The sequence below is a fragment of the Styela clava genome, chromosome 15 (assembly GCF_964204865.1).
Source record: "Styela clava chromosome 15, kaStyClav1.hap1.2, whole genome shotgun sequence".
NCBI lineage: Eukaryota > Metazoa > Chordata > Ascidiacea > Stolidobranchia > Styelidae > Styela > Styela clava.
In genome coordinates, this window is record NC_135264.1 from 17,271,575 (window position 1) to 17,296,107 (window position 24,533).

A 24,533-nucleotide genomic window follows, 5' to 3' on the forward strand; every position below is an offset into this window, starting at 1 on the left:
TTTAACGGTATATTAACTCAAAGCAACCAATTTGGATAATTTCGAAGCCGAAAAAATCTCGTAGCATTGATATTATTGGAAATACACAATGAAGGACGAAAATAATCAAAGTCCCGATGAAACTCCTCCCGAAAACCACGAAGATCATGGTGAGGAGGCGAGTCCGGTACAGCTTGTGACGACGAAACCCTCAAAGCCGCATTTTAGCATTCTAACAGAAAGGTAAAAAATTTTTGATTTTTTTTCGAAGCGTTTTTGATAACTCCGTTAACGACAAGGCTGGTACATAAGATTTTTAAATTTTTTACGAGGTATTTCCTATATAACTCCATTATTGACAAGGTATATATAATTAGCCAGTAATATATTATGTAAAGACCTTCTATTTTTTGGAAATTGCCACATTAAATCAACGAGTTTTTTTGCGTTTGTCCCTGTTGAGAGATGAGATTAAAACAGTCTAATCATGTGGCGATGATCAGCCTACTTGCTTCACATTCATCACACCGTGGGGTTATCACAAGATCTATAACTTGCGGTGCCAACATAGTCGAAAAATCCAAAATTTCTGATCACTGGACCTATCATTTCCACCATTTATTTTGTTAGTCAAGAAAAACTATTTTTATATTATCTCGTTTGAATGCAGATCACCTTGTAAGCGTCATGCGTAGGGAAGGTTGAGATTTTTTGCGTTTATCCCTGATAAGAAAAGCAAGACAATCTAATAACTGAGAAGCCAATGTCCGCGTTTAATGGTAGGCCTATTTCAAATATAGATACTAGGCGTCTAATACATTCGCTACGCGAAAGCCAGCATCAAGCAGGGAGCTATGTTTACGGAGATCTAAATTAAAACCACTCACTCTGGGAGGAGCGATAAGTATGGGAACTACATCTTAGCCACCCTACTCGTTTAACAACCGGACACCGGTAATGTCTGCGATTAGGAGGCGCTGACAGAAATGCCGAAAATATTGACAAGTTATTGATTTAACGTGACATTATAAAATTTATGACACTTAGATTGATTTCGATTAGAAATACTAACAATGCCGATAAAATTTAATCCCTTTTGGTTGTGTGAACAAAAGCAGATGTCATTCAGGAAAGATTCCATTAGCAAGGACCGCCCTGTCGTCTTCCTATTATTTTCAAACAAGAATTATTTTCTGCACGATTATGCGCAAACAATGGTTTGTCGTTAGGAGGAATTTTGTTTTGTATGTTATGATTCAACAATTGAATACCTAAACTGAAATATGATGTCACAGACAGGTGGATTAGGTTGTGAATACCAACAATAACAATTGCTCAATAGAAAGCATTGTCCACTAATTCTACCGCGCTGCTGGGAGTTCGAAAACGCGCGAATTATGTATCTGAATACACGGCGGACCTTATGGATGTGTGTCGCCCGTGCCGTGACTTTGCCCCGAGATGAGTTCCCCTTACCTTGTAGTGAGTGGCCATTACTTTGCTAGCAGACGAGTCCCCTTTACTTTTGAATTAGTTTTCGTGGTCTATTTTCACCGAAATTACAAAATTAAACGATCAGAGCGAATTATACACGATCCTATGTTAAGGAGTCGGTCGGTAATTGTTACGTCAAACTTCCTGACTATCTTGCAAAGTGCCACAAGGACCAAATCGGGTTTGTATATATATCGAGTCCTCATTATTTCTAAATCACGGCGCGTGACCTTGCTTTGGGAAATTTCCTATAAAAGCTGTATCTAAAATCTTGAGAAGTAACTGGCCAGAGAAGAAATATATCTTATCCCATGCTAAGGACTCAGGTTGTAACTTGCTTACCCAGAAGTTACATGGCCCCAAACTGAGTCCAAGTATAAGGAGAATAATTTGGTGCAAGTATTCAAGGGAAGGGTGTTGGGAACATGCAAAATTGACATATACGGCAAGATTTCTCGAAGGATTTCTCTGCTGCCCGGGGCGAGTTTCTGATAATGCTGCGCCTTATACCTAACTTTTGAAATAATTTGGATGATAAACAGATTATAGATGTTGTTATACACGAGAATAAATTAAGTAAAGGTCAAGTAAGAAAGAAACGTTTTTTCTATTAAAATGAGCATCAAAAATGTTGCGATTGTAAAACATAGGAAAATTTTTTCTGGGGTCAAGGGTCGGAGAAACAACCCTTGTTGAATATCCATCACCACAGAACACTTAATGTTAGCTTTTAATTAAATAAGAATACATCCAGGAGAGCATGTGTTATAACCCAAACTCTACAGCTTGGTTCTGCTGCCCCCCTACAATGTGCTGCCCGGGGCGGTTGCCCCCTTCGCCCCCCTCTAGGCACGCCACTGCATGGGACCCAAGATGGCATAAAAGAATGTCTTATCATCCTTAATAAATATCGAGATCACCATCAAACTCGCCAACCAATGTTTGTTATAGTCACAACACATAAATAAGTAGGCAAATATATTTTTATCATTTGCGATTAAACAATAATTTAAGAAATACAGTTTCAACTGTTTTTGTTCCAAAAGACGTATTTAATAAGCTTATACTTATGGTATCCTTTGCGTCTACCAATTACTAATTTTCAACATGCTTTAAAAATAACTTTTATATTAGCAAAATTAAATATGCTTTTCTTTCGACTTCATAATCAGCATAAGAAGGCCATAAAATGATTAATAATACCGAATTGCAAAAATAACAGAAAACAAAGCGTAATTTGAATCACACAAAATTGAAATAAAAATGTTGTCAAATCAGGTGGTATAAGCTATTTCTCCATAATCAGCATAAAGAGTGATAACATAACTGATAAAAACAAATTACTAAAATCTGATTACCGAATCATGAAAGCAATTAAAAGTGCGGTTTAAAAATATGAAAATTAAACTAAAAATGTTGTCAAAAATAGGGGTATGTGTTCACTTAGCTATAAATGATGAAAAATACCAATTCAATACACAAATCGTTTTGAAGAGAAAAATTCAAAATTTTGTTTGCGAAACACGCTATCTAACAAAAGATGTGCAGTGTGTTAAAAGTGAACACACGACACACCTTCATTATCAGTCGAGTAGGAAATGCGCCCAGAGTGGTAACGATACTTCAATCCATTCTTCTTTTCTTTTTCAGGAAACAATCTTCAGCTGATTCATCGGAAACAGATGGAAGCCCTGTACATGTTGTAGCAAGGTATGAATATTTTGTTTTGCATTTATTTACATATCTGGAGATAAATCCCGTATAAGGGAGGGCCAAACTTAATATTTCACGGCCCTCCAGAAGTATGTGTACCAATATGGAGGAAACTAATTTTGTTCGCATATTTTACATCAAGTTGTGTAAAGGGACTAAACCCTTTGGGCAGGGGGTATATTCACTTGGCTAACACAGGCAGTCCCCACACTCATAATAGGACTAAAATTGGGAAAATCGGAATAAAATTATGCCCTAACCTTAGCCTGGTACTCATACTACTGGAAGACCTATTTCACAATATATTTGGAATAGTGAATTACGGCGAGGCTCCTGAAGTATGCGAACCAAGATGGCGGACATCGGAATGTAATATGTGTACTAGGTTAGGGTAAGGCCATAATTTTAGGTACAAATACTACGAGAGGCACTTGGCTAGTCTTCAAACTCATAGTAGGACTAAAATAAGGGAAATTGGAATAAAATTATGGCCTAACCCTAACCTGTTACCCATGCTACGTTTCGATGTCCGCCATCTTGGTTCGCATACTTCAGGAGCACCATTATGGCAATACCTGACTCAGTGTCAGATTGTCTATGACAGTAGTTACCAACCCTTTATGGCTTGTGGCTCCCTTCTGGAGGCTTTCAGCCCTCATGGCCCCCTGTTTACCATTCCAATGGAATTTATAGTGTTATTTTAATTGGTCGATTCCAAATCCCATTATGTTCAAACAATTCATGCTCAATAAAGTGAAAACATACCGTGAAATGATCTTATCAAGCAATGAAATTAGGAAGAACGGGGAATTTTATTGTAAAGTGAAATCAGTTATGTCTAGCATTGTGGACCTCCTCCAACTGCTCTGTGGCCCCATGGATGGGGGGCGGGATGGAGGGAGGGGGCCCCCTTTTCAGGATTTCAGAATCGTGCCTCTGTAACACACATCGAGTTTTTATGTGAGATTTTTATTTTGTCAGTCCCCAAGTCGAATTTTCACTTTTGAAAAGTATCACCATTTTCCATTCGAAGTCTGAAAGCTGTTCCTAAAAAGTACCGTAAGCGCGCATTTTATTCACGATTTCATTTGACCTTCACATTTTCGACTTTTCAGAGACAACCCAGTAGTTGCACTCGAATTTCAATGATCGATCGTCCATAACTTACTTCTGATAGGAGTCCATAACTTTTGATTTAAGCAAATTTTATTGAAAAAAAAAAATTAAATATACGAACTTGTATTTCTTTTCTAGCAGATCATCTTTATGCATTTCTTCTTTGTCTTAAGTTTCCAAATCCGAATTAACTTTTTTTACTTTTCATCATTCTTTTACCTTGTTTCCAGAGTTCGTCCTCTGAATCCACAAGAAACTGCAAGAAAAGATCAAGAATCGATTGAATTTCCTGGAAATGGAGGGATGTTTGTGAGTAGAGAATTTCATTTTTCAAAGGGGCTAGGGCTAAAATGGTTTAATCATTAGGCAAACTGTGGCTTAACAACTTCGCTAGGTTGCAAAAACACGAATCAATAATTTATAATCGTACAGCTGATCACATATTTTATGCTCGCAGATTGCCGTGGTATTTTAGCGTAAAAATGCTATTTATTTTGTTAATTCGAAAACATGAATCAAAAATTAATTTCATAATCAGGTAATTTACCATATTACCAATCAACGTCATGTGTGGGAATAGCATTGTTCGGTATGCATGGGCATGATGGTGGAAAGAGCCGTACTTTTGTCTCAACGTTTATTCTAATATCTTTCATTGCTTTATGTTAACTTTAGAATTTAAATGTAAATTCACAAAAAGAGATTGATATTTCATGACGATTGGGAACCACCACAAATGTATTTTTTTATATATTCAGGTTGCAAGTCAAGCAGGACAAAAAAAATCATTTGCATTCAACGCAGTGTTTGAAACACTTTCCACACAGAAAGAAGTTTTTGAAAATTGTGGTGAGTAGGCAATACTACCAAACATAAGATTCTTAAGTGACCTAAGACTCTTGCTTTACACCAACATTCACACCTACATAGTTCAACTATAACAAGAAAAGCAATTGCATGTATATTTAAATAATTAGTGCAAAAATATGGGAGTTACATAAACATGAGAGCACGGCTAGAAAATCTGTCCATGAAAGTCATGTAATGGTACCAGTAACACCGACTTTGCTTAAGAAATTGACGGACAAGTGGGGCAGAGGCAGTCAAGCCTGATGAAGTACAAGAAGTGTTTCCTTTCAATTGAAATAAAACTTTGGGTCATTGGCTTCCATCAGATTCAAGAGGAAATTTAATAAGTAATGGACTTCTAGCGTTTTCTTCATCTTCAACCACCAAAAATTAAAATCAATCGATCAATTAGTTGCGAGAAAAAGCAATTTTTCCCAATAACGACAAGGATTTGGCGAAACGATCCAAATTTACGCTCTTATATCCAATAACAAAACACAAGTTCAATTTTGCTTCCAGATATTCAGAGACTTCTAGACATGGCAATAAGAGGATATGCTTGCACTGCTTTCGCATTCGGACAAACGGGATCTGGGAAATCCTACACAATGACAGGACCTGTTACACCAGTAAGTGGCCAACTCTGGTTAGAGATCTTATCTTAGTCCAGTGGTCTGGCCCAGCAAAGTGCTTCATCCGGCCGATTTGTGTCCGCTAAAATTACGACTATAGTTTTCATGAATATAAATTTCCGTTGAAAATATGGATGAAAATAACGTCAAAATGGCCTCGATTGTTATGTGTTTCTTATTATCATATAAATGTTAGCCTAGCTGTTATAAATAAACTAACCCAGTAACAAAGTCTATTATCTGTAACTGGCCCACTCCTGTCTTAGGAAGTCCAGAACCAGTGATTAGATCCATAATTCTAAAAACAGGTTCACTCATTTCAGAAAATGTATGTGTGTCGCTACGTAAGCTACATTCACATTTTATAACTAGGATAAATAGTTATGGAATAAATAAGATGGAAAACCCATCTAATTCTTCAGGGTTTAACCCCCCCCCTCTCTTTGAAATGTTAGAAAAACAAAAAGACCGCTAATAGCACGTGCGATTGCATTTTTTTATAATCGCTGATTGTTTTCACAGCGTGAAGTGTTATTTAGGTCGTAAACATCTTTATTTCAGCATTTATTCTCTTTAAATCACAAATTTCAACATTTACTATACTATGTCACAGGAGGAGACAAGCAAACAACATGACGCAGATTCACTCAGACACCCAGACAACTATGGATTAATGCAATACAGCTTTGCTTACTTGATACAAGAAGCATTTCAGAAGAATGATGCCTTTACGATGAGAGCTTCTTACATGGAAATTTATAATGAACAAGTAAGAGATATGGGGGGAAGTCCCTAAACCCTGAGTTTGTCACGGACCCAGGGGGGGAGGGGTGGTTTTTCTTGTCGGAACCCCCCCCCCCTCTTTTTGAAATGTAAAAAAAAGCATTTTTTTGTATCATACATTGCCATTTTTGTAGCTTAAAATGCATTCCATACTGTTAAGACTCGAGGCTTATGCCTGTGCCTTTGATAAATGTAGATCAGGGGCGTAGTCTAGAATTTTCAAAGGGGGGTTTCTGAAATTTCCAATTGTCAAGTTAGACCGTAAAAGGTGAACAAAGTATGCGAACCAAGATGGCGGACATCAGAACGTAACATGGGTAACAGGTTAGGGTTTGGCGATAATTTTTTTCCAATTTTCCTTATTTTAGTCCTATTATCAGTTCGAAGACTAGCCAAGAGCCTCCCGTAGTATTTATACCTAAAATTATGGCCTAACCCTAGCCTAGTACACATATTACATTCCGATGTCCGCCATCTTGGTTCGCATACTTCCGGAGCCTCCCGTAAAAGGTAGCGGTTTTCAAGAATCTTGAGGTTCTAAAAAAACATTTCAAGCTACCAAAAATTGCTGTCTATGATACAATAAAACGTTTTTTTTTACATTTCAAAAGAGGATTCTGACCTTCAAACCCCGCCTGATGGTGACCAACTAGAGCAGTGATCACAAAAGTGGGTCGCCTTGAATATTTCGGGGGTCGCCGAGTGTCCGGCGTTGTATCTATGTTATATTTTTTAATATTCTATGCGTGCATTCCGCACTGAGCTGACTAGCACTACATAGCAAGTTTGGGTATACTGAATTACAGTGATATCTTTTATAATAGGGGTATTGTGTGACGGCAATAATTAAATTGTAACACGAAATCTAAAGCGTGTGATAGAGTTTGTGGGAATGAGATTTTACTGTGATTAGTTTTTAGTGGTTTGAAATATTTTTTGCCATACCTAGGCGTCACAAGCTTATCATACCTCATAATTTTTGAAATGGGGTCGCGTCTCAAAAAGTTTGACAACCACTGAACTGGAGTACGTCAATGACTCTAACCACCCCACTGATAAGAACTGGGGGGAGGGGAAGATTGTCTAACAAAATTGTCAAAACAAAAACAATATAAATTTTCTTGAATATAAGAGAAAGAATATAGTTTTCTTGTGCCTCGACTCGTGCCCCAAAACACTATGTTCTTTCTCTCACCACGAGATCTACTAATCTCATACAAAAATTAAATGAGAAGTACATTAGTTAGCACAAGCCCAACAGATGCAATGTTAAGGAATCACACTGAAGCTGAATTCTTAAGTACAAGAAATGACTACTTTAAATATTTTAGGTGCAAGATTTACTGAATCCATACGGATATGACATTGTACAAATGCGCTGGTCAAAAAGCTCGGGATTTTATGTCGAGAATCTTGTTGTTCGAGAGATCGAGACGTTGGACGAACTTATGACTGTTCTAGAAGACGGGATGAAGAATCGATCAGTGGCTGCTCACAATATGAACGAACATTCAAGCAGGAGTCACAGTATACTGACTGTACATATTGACAGTGAAGTGGTATGTCTTTTTTACGCTTGTTTTTAAACGATCACTCTGAACAAGGCCACGACAAGTACCCAGCGATTTATAAGGATTTACTCACATACTAATGTAGTGTTTTTATGGGCGCAAAATTAAATGGCTAACATAAAACATTTTTACATAATATTTATTTCAATAGAAATTAATTCAAACTGGTGAAGGAGCTTGCGCTTGTTAGCCAAGTTTTTGAAATCGTGAAATTCACATTTCTTGTTGTTCAGATTGAAGAAGGCATCTCAGTGACTAAACGAGGCAAAATATCGTTCGTGGATCTTGCGGGGAGTGAAAAAGTGAAGGAGACAGGGTCAACAGGGGACACATTGACTGAGGCTACGAACATAAACAGAAGTTTACTGACTTTGGGTAAGTTTACTTACAGAACAAGAAAGCTATGCTCTAATATATGGACAGAAAAAAGTAAGAGCTCTCTAACGAAAAATACAGTCGTAACCACTGCAAATTTTAAAGCAATTGGTTCAGTAGTGAATGAGAAAAGCGATTCATAACAACAAAGGGGAAAAATACCAATAACAACAACATAACAATTTATGGTTCCACTGTGTGTCCAATAATGGGTATTTCCGTAGTATGTGTACCAGGTTAGGGTTGGGCGGTAATTTTATTCTGATTTTCTTTATTTTAGTTCTATTACGAGTTCGGGGACTGTCTGTGTTAGCCAAGTGAATATACCCCCTGTCCATGGGTTTCAGTCCTTTTACACAACCTGATGTAAAGTAGCCGAACAAAATTAGTTACCTCCATATTGGTACACACACTTCTGAAGCGCACAATAATCTAAGTTAGCATCAGTACTGGGCTGACACGTTTATCCCCAATACAATGCTGAAATTCCTATGTCCTAAGCCTTAGTCCTCTCACGAGTCATGCAGGTATTTGTAAAAGTGAAAACATTGGAATATTTGGCATGAGGGGATAAATTTTAGTTTTGAAATTTGTAAAGGATAAATGAGAGAATGAATATCCTGATCTAACCACTCAGCTATTGTGATATTTGGAGACATTTTGGTAATTCATGAGCAAAACGAGTTTTGCAATTATTCCAACTTTTCGAATAATGTACTATCGACCCAATGCTTTTTGCTCCACATTGTATATCTTTCGTCCCCTAAGGAGTGATATTACCCACTTTTGAGAATTACTGGATCATTGGTTATTCGAAACAGGTTAAGTAAACAGAAAAAAAGAACTTGCAGTTCAGTAAACAATACCCTTGTACCCCCTGCATTGGTTAATTGGCTTGGAATAAGGAACTATACTAATAACATGCTGAATCTACATTATTACCGTAAGTCATTTATTAGTTATAGCATCACACTCACACAATAAACACACTTGGTTTCCCATAAACATTTATAGTTTTATGGCTTCTCATGATAAAAGATCTACCCGGGGGCCCATATTTTTTTCAGCCAACTCAATAACCGGGCCCTTATTAAAACCGGCCCTTATTCAAGCACGGGCGCTTGTTATTTCCGATCGTTACGATAATTAATATATTGTTATTTCCAGTTCTCAAGTATGATTTAAACGAGAATAACGAAAATTGGTTAATTGGTTGAAAAAAATAAACTTGGTTAACACTACGATAAAACTATATTGCTCAATTAAATCATTTTTAGCATCACACAATAAACACACCTGGTTTCCTATAAAATTGCATAGTTTAATGGCTTCTCATGACTAGAGACTGTTTTTATTTGCTTATTTACAAAGCCATATATATACTGGTACCTATTCCCAAGAATAGCTCGTAATTCAGGTCGTTTGACATTAAATACCCTGGGTAGGTATTGCTGTAAGTATAAAAATAAATATGCAACAGAGAATATTTGTTTAAATTATACAGAGCTTAAATGTAACAAAACTTATATTTTTATGAGGCATTTCTTTGTCGTTAAATTCCTCCCTTTGTTTATTTTACAACTCCTTTTTCCTTCCTCACTTTCAGTGAAAACTACTTTGGCTCGGCGTGTGGCGCATCGTGCTAAGCGTTAGGAATACGCTCGCCACCGCATCTCTGATTACCCTTCGTGTGTTCGCAGGTTCGAATCCCATGCGGGAATGATCATGTGCGAGAGGATTGCTGGACTCCTTGCCGTCGTAGGGTGGTTCATGTAACCGCTGGTCGGTTACGGCTTCCTCCACCACCAAGTCCATGCTTCCGAAAACAAACAATACATTAGAACTAATCCCATACCCGACTTGGAATGGTAACCGGACGAGAGGCCGTGGTTCACCATATGATTAAGCCTTATCGGCTTTCCTCTCCTCCAGGATAAATATGTAAATCCTATCCTATCCTACTTTATTTATTCAATCTTTAATGAATCCTTGGTTCATGTTATGACAAAGTCACTCCCTGGTACAGTACGAGTAGTTTATATTTAATTAATATATGCATAAATAAGTATTGAAGTAATGTTAAAGAACTAAAAAATATTAGTAAAACTGCAGTGAATTCAAAGAAAAATTTCTCTCTGGGGGGAAACGCCACTGGTCTAGGTCAGGCTGGTCCAGGGTTGTGGGCTCTGGGGCCCATAATTATTTTGGCATTCGTCGCGGGCCACAATAGTATCAAGAATAGGTAAACAGTGCAATACAAAACAAGCACTTCTATTGTGTAAACATTTCATATCAAGCATTTCCGACCTAGGCTAATGGAATCCGCATTCGATTTTTAGTTTTCTATCATGCCTATATTGTTAGCAAATATCCCCAACCAAAACGATAGAAATCCAGATAACAATTTAGACTGCTCATTGCCCATCACATAATTCAACTTCGCTAGTTGCTCCAGCTAGCCATCATACTAGTCAATTCAGTCACAGTGGTGATATAACAACAATATGTCAAACGATTTTTCTGATTTATTTTATGAGAAGCAATTTGAAATACAGTATTTTGATTACTCTTCGAATGCGGCGCGGGCCACAGATAATGGAGCGGCGGGCCACATGTGGCCCACGGGCCTCGGTATGGACCACCCTGGTCTAGGTCATCACACCCTTAAATCATGTATTAATTTAGCATCATATAGAAATTACAGTTTAATTGCTTCCTATTACAAAAGATTGTTTTTATTTGTTTAATCTCTCTATTTACCGAGGCAAACACTTAATCCCAGGAATAGCTTGTAAAACATGTTGTTTAACAGCAAATACTCAAGGTCTGACCCACCTTTGTCAAATATTCAGACACGCTAAAAATTACAATGTCTTGTTTTGACACAACACAGACATTGTGAGTTGCATTGTTAGTTAAGAAGAGTTTATGAAACGAAATTATTGGATAGTCTTTTTGAGGAAGAGTATTTATTTAAGAAAGTTTTTAGAACGGTCTAAGAATTATGATAAAGTAGAATTTAAATTTTAAATTTTTAAATCTAGATCTTTACATATAATTATAAGTCTCTGACGCCAACATAATCAGGTTGAAAGTTAATAATTTTATTTTCTAGTAAATTTTATTGTTTGTTTTATATTTTGTATTGAAGTGTTGCTCAATAGTAATTGTATAATGGGAAGCATCACAGCGTAAAGACTTTGCAGCAATCCTTTTGCTAAGTGGAGCCTGGCAATGATTTCAATAACTCACTGACGGCAAAGAATCGATGCCTTCTCACTTTGGGGTAATTTCTGGGAAAATAAATATTAAGTAAAAATGATCGTTTTATATTTGTCATGAAGTTTGCTACATACCATGATTATACACAATTTATTTTTAAAATTTGAATCGTTCGAAAAAGGGTTGAAACCAATGTCCCAACCAACCATTGAAACGTCGAGCCTCGTGCAACTCTCATTAAAAGCTGTCAATAATCCTATTTATAAATTCCAGGCAATTGTATCTCTGCATTAAGTGACAGTAAGAAACGTACTGGACATATTCCATTCAGAGATAGCAAGCTGACCAAACTACTCGCAGACAGTCTCGGAGGAAGCGGGGCTACGTTGATGGTGAGTAACTGTATATTATTGTTTTTGAATCCATACTGGGGAGAGAGGAAAGTTGATAGAATTTATCATAAGGCAAAGAACGCCCTTCATCTGGTTACTAGCCCAGGATTTTTATATTTATTAAGGGGGAGAGGAAAGCTGATTATCTTATTACCCTTCGTGGGTCCGCAGGTTCGAATCCCATGCGGGGTTGATCATATGAGAGAGGATTGCTGGACTCCTCGTCGCCGTAGGGTGGTTCACGTAACTGCTGGTCGGTTACGTCTTCCTCCACCATCAAGTCCATGCTTCGGAAAACAAATAACTGGCTAATCCCATACTCGACCTGGACTGGTAACCAGACGAGAGGCCGTGGTTCAACATATGATTAAGCCGACTTATCGGTTTTCCTCTCCCCCAGGATAAATAAGTAAATCCAATCCTATCCTTACAATGGGAGGAGTGGAAAAATTCTACTGGTGAGGCCCGTGCTAAATTAGTTGAAATCCTTTAATCTGGTAAACTTATTAATGGTGTGTCCCTCTCACTTTTCCCTCCAGAACCAGTTATTACCGGTTATAACTGGTTATTTATGCCACATATGGCTGGCATAAATCCAGAAAAGTCAAGGAACGGAGAGACTAGCTTAGAAAAGCGGGTCAAGATGGAGGAATAATAGAAAGAAAAAGAGAGAAATTTGTTGTTTCGTCAACCATAAAACATTGCGAAAATAAAACGAGAATATCGGTCGGAGACCGAAGACTTATCGACCAATTCATGCACTCTTACTCCATAGTGAGACTATGTTTCCCGTCACTAATTAATTAACAACTTGCTAATTATACGACATAATTCATCCAAAATCCATAGGCTTCTGGTCCGAGATATGATGAATGCACATGCAAAATTTGGAGCAGATTCAATCTCGCTTTCGCGAGATATCACGTGTATCACGTGTATCTAACAGACAAACAAACAAACATACAAATACATATCAACATACTCATCGATCAAGATCGAGTAACAATTTACAAAGTACACATAGTTATTCGGTATAAACTGGGGGGAGCGATTGTCAGAGTCAGCTACCGTGAAAACAAGAAAACTGTTTTGTAAAAAATTATGCTCTATTTTTATTTATTTGCTTGACAACCAACACACAGTAAATATAAGTTACTAAGGTTTTTCTTTTGTGTCAAATTTCTCTGCCTTCCATAGAGTGTTAATTCTAAGCTTGGCAAAGAATTTCAAAACCAGTTAATACCAGTAATAACCGGTTACTTGTGCCTAAAAATACCTAACATTATCCCACATAAATCCAGATGCTTTCACTTTCAATAGCTAGTCGAGGGAGGGATTAAAGATAGTCAGATATCGTAGTAAAAAACAGCTATATTGGCGAAATCATGATTATGAATAACTTTTTAAAAACTGTTCAGGGGTGATCCAAAATAAAGAACCCAGATCATTGATTTTAATAATTTAGGACAGTAAATAAAACCCCAGTGATGTAGAACATATTTTAGAGCAGTATTTTGTTGGTTTTCGGGGCTCGAGGTAATGATTAAGAGGGACAGACGGGGGCGTCCGTACTCTGCCGTTAGAGGTGAAATTCTTGGATCGGCGGAAGACGAATTACTGCGAAAGCATTCGTCAAGAATGTTCTCTTTAATCAAGAGCGAAAGTCAGAGGTTCGAAGACGATCAGATACCATTCTAGGTCTGACTATAAACGATGCCAACTAGCGATCGGGAGTCGTTACCATGACTTTTCAGTTTTCAAGTCGCAATATTTTGTCACAACAGCTCTCTGCAAACTCTAAACAATAAAGAAAGATATCTAAAATAAGGCAGGCAAGATCAAATCTGACAAATATTTTCATTTTCCATTAGCTTCACGCCACTGTTGTGGGGCGCACCCAGTGATGAACTGGAAATTTCGTAACAACCGGAACGCACCTAATTCGTGTATGCAATATATATTTACAACATGACGCGGACGCTGCCAGAAATTTTTGTCTGTCCCAAGATAGAGCCGAAGAACTACAATGAAATATGAATTCATTACCTGAAATATGTCTGTTTATAATTACAAGAATATTTATACCAATTCAATACAAATGTTATTATGAGAATGTAACAGGACAAATTTTCACGGGGTCAAAGGTCGGCAAAAATCCACTACATGTTACTGCTGTACTAACTAATTGTTTGCCGCAATGTAAAAAGAATTATTACGTAACAAAACGTAAGTAAATAACTGAGTTTACCGGAGAAACTAAACTTTCCATGACTTAAATTTATTTCAACAACAGGAACGCAAATGCAATAAAATATCCAACAACCGGAACGCCGTTCCGGTGCGTTCCGGCTACAGCTCATCACTGGGCGCACCCAACTGTTTGACCACCATTGTTCTAGAGCAGGGGTGTGCAACCTTTTTCATTGGTGGGCCAAATACAAGTAACTGGGTGAAGCCGCGGGCCGCAACTTTATTTAGTTTGGACTTTCCAGTAGTGGTAAGCACCAAAATTGTTTATATTTGCTAGTAATCTAACGGCATTACTAGGAATTCTTGCAGAAATAGTGAGTTAAAACCCATAAACTCTTGAAAAAACTATTTAAATTTATCGGCACACCGACTTTAAACCAATTCAGTGAGAAACACGTTTTTGCAATATAGCCTATATTGTATATTTTGCAACAGAATTTTGTTAGTTTGTTTTGCTAATATGACTGGTATAGGCTTTGCGACGCAGGAAAATGAACACTCGTTTCGCTGCACACCATTAAAATCGTTAATTCTTCGTGGGCCGCACAATTTTTTCGGGCCGCAGTTTGCACACCCCCTGTTCTAGAGACAACAAAACTTTTGTGCAAAAGCGTCCCTGATTACTGAAACGTTCGAGTACAATCAATCACAAACAGAAGTTCAAGTGTTAAATAAATTTTTTTCCTTTTGCAAGAGAAATTAATAAATTTACAGGCATTCATGGATCACATTGTATCTGAGTTAATAGGAATTTAGGTTTGGTTAGAATATGAGAAGCCAAATCCATGTTTTATTTATTTTTATAAAATTTAGCTCAAAACTAAGCGTTAACTAAAAGTAGGAAGAGTACTGGTAGAAGATTTGTAAGTAACCATTAATGAAAAACGAGCTATGTTTAGGTTTATTGCTAGCTGTCAAAACAAATTAGTTAGTTTGAAAGGCGCTTCAGAAGTGTGTGTACCAACATGGAGGTAACTAATTTGGTTTGTCTACTTTACATCAAGTTGTGTAAAGGGACTGAAACCTATGGACAGAGGGTATATTGACTTGGCTAAAACACTCCCTGAACTCGTAATATACCTAAAATAGGAAAAATCGGAATAAAATTATGGTCTAACCCCAACCTGGTACACATACTACAGGAGTACCCAAAACAAAGCCTTTGATAACTAAAAGTAGGAAGATTTATAATTCCTCGAATAATTGAAAAAAAAAATTATTCAATTCCATTTCAGCATCAAAGAATATTCGACAAGGTTATCGAGGTCAAATAAAAATAAACATCCTCCCTAATGGCAAATCTTTCCTCAAAAGTCTCAAACTTCTTCAAACAACCGGCCCAAAATAAATATGTAAAAACATGAAACACAATGCAGTGTTAAATGAGTCGTGCCAAGTTGTCATCTGTGAATATTTACTTACTTTGTGATGTAACAATATTCACATGTTATCTTTTATGAAATCACAAAGACAAATCGTGACAAAACAATCGAAGAGTAACTACACCCTTTGTTGCGGTATTTTTAAGTCATAATGGATCAAAAAGCGTGACAAGTACTTAAGATTCTCTCAAGTAGATTTAGCTTTATACAAGGACACAGTTACAATTTGTAGAGGGGATGAGCAGGGACTCGATAGATTTGTGATTTTAGCGTTACAGAAATGATTTAGTTTTACCAGTTATATACAGGGTATCCAAAAAATTTCGCCCGTTTTTATAGTAACAACAATTGAAACTCATTTGTCTTGTTTATTATTAGTCTCTGTTGCGCGCCTAGTTCTCATTTATCCTACAATGAAATTTATTTAAACTAAAAATTGCTATGACTGTAGAATCTGGCAAATTTTTTGGACATCCTGTACAACAGATGGATAACAATATGTCAGTGGTCGGCGATGGTGAAATTCTGAAATGATACTTTGAATATGAAATACATTCTTTATTGGGCCATTCAGGCAAACAGAGGTGAATTCATAGGAATTGAATTAAATAATAAAAAATGTGAAATACTAAAATATTAAATTTTTAAATAAATATATCTCCGGTCTGAATTTTTTCTAATATAAACAAAAAAATGTCATGCACCCAATCGGCAATATTTTATACCCATGTATAAAAGAGCAACTAAATCAAAATCTGTTCGAGTAGATCTTATCCAAAACTACTTGAGGTGCCATAGATAAAAGAAAACATTTCCTACAAAAAGTTTTTCAAGTGGTGTCGCAAACTTATGTCGCAAAATTAAATGTTCTTTGAGGGAGTTATTTTTACAAGGATTTATGCTGGTTTTGCTCAGAACAAGGCACTGCAGATGCATCGATAAATAAGTTTATTTCGACCCATAATCAGCATAACAGACAATAAAATAATTGATAAAAATTGATTATGCAATCAGGAGAGCAAACAAAACCTTAGATAAGCCTTAAAACGAACAGAATATAACAAGAACAAGTGGTACATACGCGTCCACTCACTGTCAATTATCGAAAGACTTCGTTCGAGTAAATACGAATCATTCAATGTTTACAGCTTTAGTTGATTATAAAAATGAAAATAATTAAAATGGAAGAAGACGAAAGAGAGCTAGGAATAATTGATTATGATGTCATAGAAGAGTCTAGCGATTCGGAAAGTGAGGAGGTTGGGAAGTGTGCACGCTGTGTCTATATTAGCAAAAAAAAAATTCTAAATTTTCTTTTGGGGGGAATGAACGCTGATTGAAAAGCTTAGGTATTCAGTGAGTCACTGCTTCATTTCTGAATACAAAGTGGCTGTGGAAGCTGGCTTAATCTTATGAGGAACCATGGCCTCTTGTTTGGCTACCAGACCAAGTTAGGTATGGGGGTATTTAAAGAGCAACCATGAAATCCATGTATCCGAAAATATTTAACTGGCTAACTAATCCCTTATCCGACATAGACTGGTAACCAAGATCTTGATTCGTCATATGATAATAACGCCATCATATCTTTTTCTCTACCACCTGGAATAACTATGGATCTCATCTAATATTAATTTAAACTAGTTTATATATTTCATTTACAGATCGCCTGTGTGTCGCCTTCTTCACAAAACGTCAGTGAAACTCTGAACACACTTCGATATGCAAAACGAGCAAAGAAGATCAAAAACAAGTAAGAATCAAAGTACAAATGTGACGTATATAGAAAATTAATATACAAATACCGCAATTCGTGCAGAATAAATTGCAAGGGATAAGCAAGAGAACTACCAAGAGTATGACAATTATGATGGACTTCCTTATTTAGCTTTGACTCCATAGTCATGAGTTATTACTGAACAATAGATCTATTGTAATCAAAATGATATGGTAATAGGTAATGTCCTCCATAGCGCTGAAACCGATAGAACCACGAATACCGTATATGCTCGTTTTACCACACAATCTTGATTAAAGGCCCGTTTGAATAGCCGCCCGTGTGAACAGAACATAAAAATAAATAAGGGCCGGTGCTTGAATACCCGCCCGATGTAAAAGCTGATTTTTCAGTGGTAGAGAACAATAGGAAATAGGATGCGTTTTTGTCACAACGCTGTCGAATATTTGTCTTCAAAGATACCGTAATTTTTGTGCATAATTTTACTTTAAAAATAACAAGCACCCGTGCTTGAATAAGGGCCCGGTTTGAATAAGGGCCCAATTGGTGAGTTTGGTTAAAAAATATGGGCCCGGGCTACAAAACGAGCAAATACAGTATTTACTGACATGACTGAGTGTCCATATGCAGCCACTTATATGTAGAAAGTGGGGGCTGCTATAAGCGATAAGCATTTGCCCAGGAATTTCCGACCCACTTTATTACACCATGGGTGATATGTGGAGCATAGGATTTCAATCGGAGGTCTCAAATCAGGGGCGTACCCAGGTAGGGATTTTGCGGGTCGTACCCCCCCCCCCTGGAAATGTAAAGTATGGGTAATGCTTTTTGGACCCTCAAGACTATTGAGAACCCCTCTCCCCCATCGAAAAGTCGTCGGCAACCTACGGCCCGCGGTTATAATCCCTAGCCGACGCTCCCGTAGTATGTGAACCAAAATGGCGACCACCTGTACGTAGTATGTGTACCAGATCAGGGTTAGGCCATAACTTTATTCCAATTTTCGTTATTTTACTTCTATTACAAGATTGGGGACTAACCAAGTGACTCCCGTAGTATTTGTACCTGAAAGTATAGCCTAACCCTAACCTGGTACACATACTACGTTCCGATGTCCTGAAAGTCCTAGCTATACCCCCCGCAATGCTTTACAACAGAGGCCGGCAACCTACGGCCCAACCTACAGAGCACTATAATCCGGCCTGCGACGCTCCACTAAATTATAGTAACAAAACATCCGCTTTGACGAATATATTCTTTAGACTAAATTATATTATAACCTGACAATTATATAATTCACAATTACTCGTTTAATGAGCATATAATTTAATTATAATTAAGCAAATGGCAACAAAACGCAGAAAAGTTGATGCTAAGTGCAAAGGGTTCAATGGCGCTGAAAATATTCAAATGGAATTTTTTGAGATGCAATGAGGAAATAAATATATATTCTATTCGAGAGATGTATCACTGCTTGATTTTTATTATAAAAAGTACCATCCGTTCGGTTTTTCCAACTTTGTAAAAATATGTGCGGCCCGCCAATGACTTGCAACCTTAATTTTGGCCCGCGAGCGACAAAAGGTTGCCGACCGCTGCTTTACAACCAAAGCTTCTTTAAGCAATCAAACTTAACTTCTTTCAAACAGACCGGTGGTACGCATGGACCCAAGAGAAGCCTTAATTCTCAAACTTCAACGTGACATGAACTTGATCAAAGAAGAAAACGTGTTTCTGAGGCGTCAACTACAATTCCCACACAGAGATAAACCAAAATACCCGAGACCTGGAACAATGGAACAAGCAGAGGGTATGTAGGATTGGAATTTTCATATTTATCTTGAGGGAGATGAAAGTCAATAAGACGGCCTAATCATATGGCAAACCACAGCCTCTCGTCCGGTTACCAGTCCATGTTAGATGGTAGAGAAAGGTATAACAGATGAGAAGTTGCAATTCTTATCAGAAGTTAGAAGTTTAGAGCACCCTCGCCGGTGCTCCCGTAGTATATGAACCAAAATGGCGAAAGCCGGTACGTAGTATGTGTTAGAGTTAGACCATAATTTTATTCCGATTTTCCTTATTTTAGTTCTATTACAAGTGCCAAGTATGGCCTAACCCTAACCTGGTACACATACTACGTTCCGGTGTCTGTCGTCTTGGTTCACATACTACGGGAATACCCCATGTCAGGGTGGAATTTTGCTTTGTCTTTGCTGTAGTATCACCAATATTCTTTAGTTCTTTATTATTGCTATAATACTTTATATATAATATAAACTATACCAATCACAAAAGAGGGGAGCAATTTGTGAATAACACTAGAGAAGAATCATCAAAGAAAGAATAAATAAAGTTGTTTTTAGCCATAATGAGGGAGGGATAAAGAGTTCCTAAATAGGCAGAAGGGGGCTCCCGAAGTATGCGAACCAAGATGGCGGACATCGGAATGTAACATGTGTACCAGGTTAGGGTTAGGCCATAATTTTAGGTATAAATACTACGGGAAGCTCTTGGCTAGTCTTCGAACTGATTATAGGACTAAAATAAGGAAAATTGGTAAAAAATTATCGCCTAACCCTAACCTGTTACCCATGTTACGTTCCGATGTCCGCCATCTTGGTCCGCATACTTCGGGAGCCCCGGCAGAAGAATAACCGAGATAGCGATTGGAGGCCGCTGACTTATCGACCTTTCGCAAAAAAAAATTAATTAATTAAATATTAACTCGCTAATTATAAAAAAAAAATAAAGAAAAAAAAAATTAGGAAAAAAGAAAAAATTCCATTGATTAATTAATTAATACCTCGCTAATTATACGACATAAATCATCCAAAATCAATAGGCTCCTGGTCTGAGATATGATGAATGCAGATGCAAAATTTGGAGCAGATTCAACCTCGCTTTCGTGAGATATCGCGTAACATGCGAAAGTGTCTAACAGGCAGACAAACAAACAGATAAATACCTATCAACATAATAATTGGAAATTACTGAAATAAATGAAGACAAATTTTGTCTAAAAGCAGCATGTCAACAGCTTCAAATAACTAATTTTTTCATCTAAACAGGCCAACAACTCCAACAATTTCTGCCCCAAATACAACAGCAACAAAGAATGAACGAAAAACCAATGGATCGTCCAACAACAGAAAACAGTTTATATGGAATGTTACAGGTTAGGATAGAATTTTACATGTTTCTCTTAACGAAGAGGAAAGACGATGAGGCAGCTCAATCCTATGGCAAACCTTGGCCTCTCGTCTGGTCACCAGTCCATGTCGGGTATGGGATTAGTGAGCTAGTTATTCGTATTCAGATGCATGAACTTGATGGTGGAGGAAGCTATAACCGGTCAGCGGTTACGTGAACCACCCTACACAGACGAGAGGTTCAGCAATCCTCTCGCACATAATTAACCCCGCATGGGAGTTGAACCTGCAAACCGACGCAGTAAAAGGAGGTGCGCCACACCCGAGTTAGATAAGTAGCATTTAGAGCAGGGGTTCCCAAGCTTTTTTCAGGAGAACCCCAAAGACAACTTTCAAGTGTCCAGTGCGACCACAGGCCAATATATATATTTTTCATAGAACTTTATAATATACATGCCAACGAAAGATTTAAATTTTTTGAAATAAATTAGCTCAAAAATCAAAGATTTACCCATACCTTTAAATACTTTACAGTCAGTTAAATTCAGAACCCTCCTTATATTCAGGTTCTTTTCTTGTCATTGTTGTAAACTGCTTGTCTGAAGTCTTGATTTTGGTCAGACGAAACGTTACAGAAATATGTTTGTCTTATTTTCGCAGCAGGACTCTTTAATTGCATATTCAGGTTTCGGCTTGATTTCCCATTATTAGAAAGAAGGCCTGTGAAAAAGATTATAGTTTGTTAGTTTAACGTTATAGTTATAGTTTGTGTTTCAATAAGATAACTTTCTAGGATAAGATAGGAATTTAATTTTTATCTCTGGGTAGAGCAAAGCTGATAAGACGCGAACCATGGTCGTAACCAACCAGCTGGTACGTGAACTCCTCGACGCTCTCGTAGTATTCATCGTACCAAGATGGCACACAACCAACTTGGTACACATACTATGTTCAGGTTGTGCGCCAGCTTGGTACGAATACCACGGGAGCACCACCCGTTACTTCAAAACAGGAGTACATACAAGTTTCGTTTAACGAGTGGTGTAATCGGGGCGATTGCATGGGTATTTTCGATTTTGAAAACCCTGGCTGCGCCCCTGTTCACCAAAAAATACAAATCTTCTTTCCTTTCAACACAGGAATACATGGTAGAAAATGAAGCATTACGGAACGAAAATCAAAGTTTAATGACCCAACATTCTAACGATGAAAAAGATTTCCGGATTCTGTCGAGAGAAAATGACAGATTGAGTGAGAAGTTCGAGCATTTGCAGAGGTGAGTTCGATAATTTCTCTTGATATTTTCCCTTTAAATCACTGTGGGTGTGATTGACTAATGCAGGGCTTTTCAATCTGGGCCCTTGGCCCTTCTAGTGGGCGATGGAGTGGTTCTCCTAGATTACATGAAGATGCCTTCACTCTGTACCATTCGTGAAGACTACATTAATTTCGGTAAATTAACGGCGCTTCAGAAGTGTGTGTACCAATATGGAGGTCAAGTAGTGTTAAGGGATTGAAACCTTTGGGCAGGGGGTACACACTTGGCTAACAAAGACAGTCCCCGAATTCGTAATAGAACTAAAATAAGGAAAATTGGAATAAAATTATGGCCTTACCCTCACCTGGTACACATACTACATTGGTACTCACTACGAGAGTAACAAATTAACAATGATTTGTGTAATTCTTTGACTGTATGTATTCATTTCTTTCACTTTCACCAAGTTTGGAATAACTTAAGAAGGCAATGCTAACTGGAAAATTTTGGTCTTTCAAAAAATACTAGCAATTTATGTTTCAATGCCAATGGCTGCCTTCCCTGACAAAGATTTGTTCAGAATAAAGCTTGTTTTTGGTTCAACATTAATTTCACTTATTATCACAGGCTCTTCCTATCTAGTCCGATGGTCACAAACGGACACAGTCGTACCAACTCAGGATACTCCCACCTATCCCTCCATTCATTTGACTCTTCACTGACCCCTATCTCCCAAACCTTGGGGCACAGTCACCCAGTTTTTGGGCCCAGTGGAACAAATTACCCCAATTATGCTATAAACAATCCTCGTCACCATGGAAACCCAAAGAATCCCCCCAATTATGGCCCTCAAGTGTCCCAACACCCCTTTCAGGCAGCACCTGGGTGGGAGGAGCGAGAAAAAGAGTTACCCCCACTAAAAAGATCCCCTCCCCAGCCTAGAAGACAACCCAACGGTTATGGGAGACACCCTGGAATACAAGCACAAGAAACCAACCAATCTAAATGGTAAGTACCAGTAATCTTTCTTTAAACTTTATATCTTTCTTCAAACGGAAAATGACAAACTATTTTCTAATTTCTGAAAACAACCATGGTTTTGATAACCTACGATTTTTGTCATTCGAAAAATCTGCTAGAATGAAGACCAAGCGCACTCACGCTGAGATAAAGGAATAAGTTATGGTCAACCCCTGAAAACTTAGAAACTGAGTAGAATCACTCACTCAAAAGTAGACTAATCTCTTGAGCAAAAATATGGTCACTCACTCATGATTTTACTCTTTAATTTTCTGCAATCTAGGGAAAAAGGTCGTTCTTATGCAAGACAGATGCAGGATAAAAAGGCTTGGTATCGGATTAATAATCTCCATGGAAACAATGATGTCACAAAGAAAGTATCTAAGCAACGTAATGATGTCATGAGTGACTTCCCCCTCCGAGACCTAACCCAGCCCCGACAGCAACAAGACGCATTACATGGACAAGTTAGGGAATCCCCACCAGGGAGGGAATTCCCCAAAAACATCTCCCCAGTGGGGCAACACCCCTTACACCGACATGACATTCACCCAAGACGTGAACCACTAAGAGCGAGTCACCCACAGGGGACAGGCGGGGCACTTCCTCAAGATGCCTACAGAACAAGAGACCTCAGTCCTAGATCAAGTACGAAAGAACTCAGTGCAAGTAAGAACATAAAAAAGAAAATTTGCATATTTATCTCATGGGAGAGGAAAGCTGAAATGATTGCATAATCATTATGAACAGCTAGGGGCGTAGCCAGAAATTTTCAAGGGGGGGGGGGGGAATGGTTCTGAATTTTTTTTTGCTAAGTTAGATTGAAACAGCTTAGGGCTCCGATCGAGCGCTGGAATACGTGTGTTTTATTAGTCTTGGGGTCTAAAAAGCATTTCAAGCTACGAAAAATTGCTATCTATGACCCAGAAAACTGATTTTATTTTTTTTACATTTCAAAAGGGGGGGTTTCGACCCGCAAAACCACCCCCCTGGCTACGCCACTGTGAACAGCTATGTCCAAATGAAATCAAATAGCATGGGGACTAATTCGATATTTTTTAATCGAATTTGCTCGAAGCAAAGATCACATGTATGCACTCAGAATTATATGAGATTGATCTCTGAGTGAAATTGCGGGCGACTACCAATTAAGTATTTCTGAGGCTAAACATCAGGGGTGTGTAACAATTTTTGTCGGTGGGCCATAACATAACTTCAAACATCTAGCTGGGCCATATAAAAACTTGAATTCTCACACTGCAAAATTTTATTTTATTTAATTGACATTTTGCTGGGCAATTGAAATTTAAAGTTCTTGCATAGTTTGTTAACATCAGCTTTGGAAGAAGGTAGGATTTTATGCCTGACAGAAAAAATCTGAGCGTTGAAAAGGGCCACACTAAAAGGCTTGGTGGGCCATGGCCCGTGGGCCCCCATGTTACACACCTCTGGTACAGTTCAAGTCCAGAGTTGTGTCAAACTCGAGGGCCAATTTTGAGTCACAGATTTAGTAGATTTTATAATTGAATAGATAAATATAAACCACATTTCCGTTACTCGGAAGCCTCTCAAAACATATTTGACCATTTCTATATCAGTGAATGTTA

General features: G+C 37.8%; 1 protein-coding gene and 1 long non-coding RNA gene across 6 annotated transcripts in view; one reads left to right on the forward strand and one right to left on the reverse strand.

The window, feature by feature from the left end:
• LOC120334475 (kinesin-like protein KIF12) overlaps nucleotides 1-24,533 on the forward strand; it is a 26,667-nt gene continuing 2,134 nt past the window's right edge. Inside the window, exons 1-15 of the mRNA XM_039401985.2 lie at nucleotides 1-222; nucleotides 3,124-3,183; nucleotides 4,533-4,611; nucleotides 5,061-5,151; nucleotides 5,671-5,780; nucleotides 6,397-6,552; nucleotides 7,898-8,125; nucleotides 8,371-8,512; nucleotides 12,008-12,126; nucleotides 17,423-17,511; nucleotides 19,146-19,306; nucleotides 20,568-20,674; nucleotides 21,788-21,924; nucleotides 22,534-22,914; nucleotides 23,210-23,595. Of these exons, the coding sequence (XP_039257919.2) occupies nucleotides 89-222; nucleotides 3,124-3,183; nucleotides 4,533-4,611; nucleotides 5,061-5,151; nucleotides 5,671-5,780; nucleotides 6,397-6,552; nucleotides 7,898-8,125; nucleotides 8,371-8,512; nucleotides 12,008-12,126; nucleotides 17,423-17,511; nucleotides 19,146-19,306; nucleotides 20,568-20,674; nucleotides 21,788-21,924; nucleotides 22,534-22,914; nucleotides 23,210-23,595 (2,380 nt within the window). The 5' untranslated portion in view covers nucleotides 1-88. The remainder of the gene's footprint in view (nucleotides 223-3,123; nucleotides 3,184-4,532; nucleotides 4,612-5,060; nucleotides 5,152-5,670; nucleotides 5,781-6,396; nucleotides 6,553-7,897; nucleotides 8,126-8,370; nucleotides 8,513-12,007; nucleotides 12,127-17,422; nucleotides 17,512-19,145; nucleotides 19,307-20,567; nucleotides 20,675-21,787; nucleotides 21,925-22,533; nucleotides 22,915-23,209; nucleotides 23,596-24,533) is intronic.
• LOC120334456 (uncharacterized) overlaps nucleotides 2,439-24,533 on the reverse strand; it is a 26,055-nt gene continuing 3,960 nt past the window's right edge. For 3 of the 5 annotated variants that reach the window (XR_013468917.1, XR_013468921.1, XR_013468922.1), the window contains exons 2-4: nucleotides 21,166-21,368; nucleotides 4,424-4,558; nucleotides 2,439-3,164 (exon numbers count right to left, since the gene is read on the reverse strand). This is a non-coding gene — a long non-coding RNA (uncharacterized LOC120334456). Of the gene's footprint in view, nucleotides 3,165-4,423; nucleotides 4,592-6,003; nucleotides 6,082-21,165; nucleotides 21,369-24,533 lie in introns of all 5 variants that reach the window. The other 2 variants (XR_013468920.1, XR_013468918.1) reach the window with 2 other exon arrangements.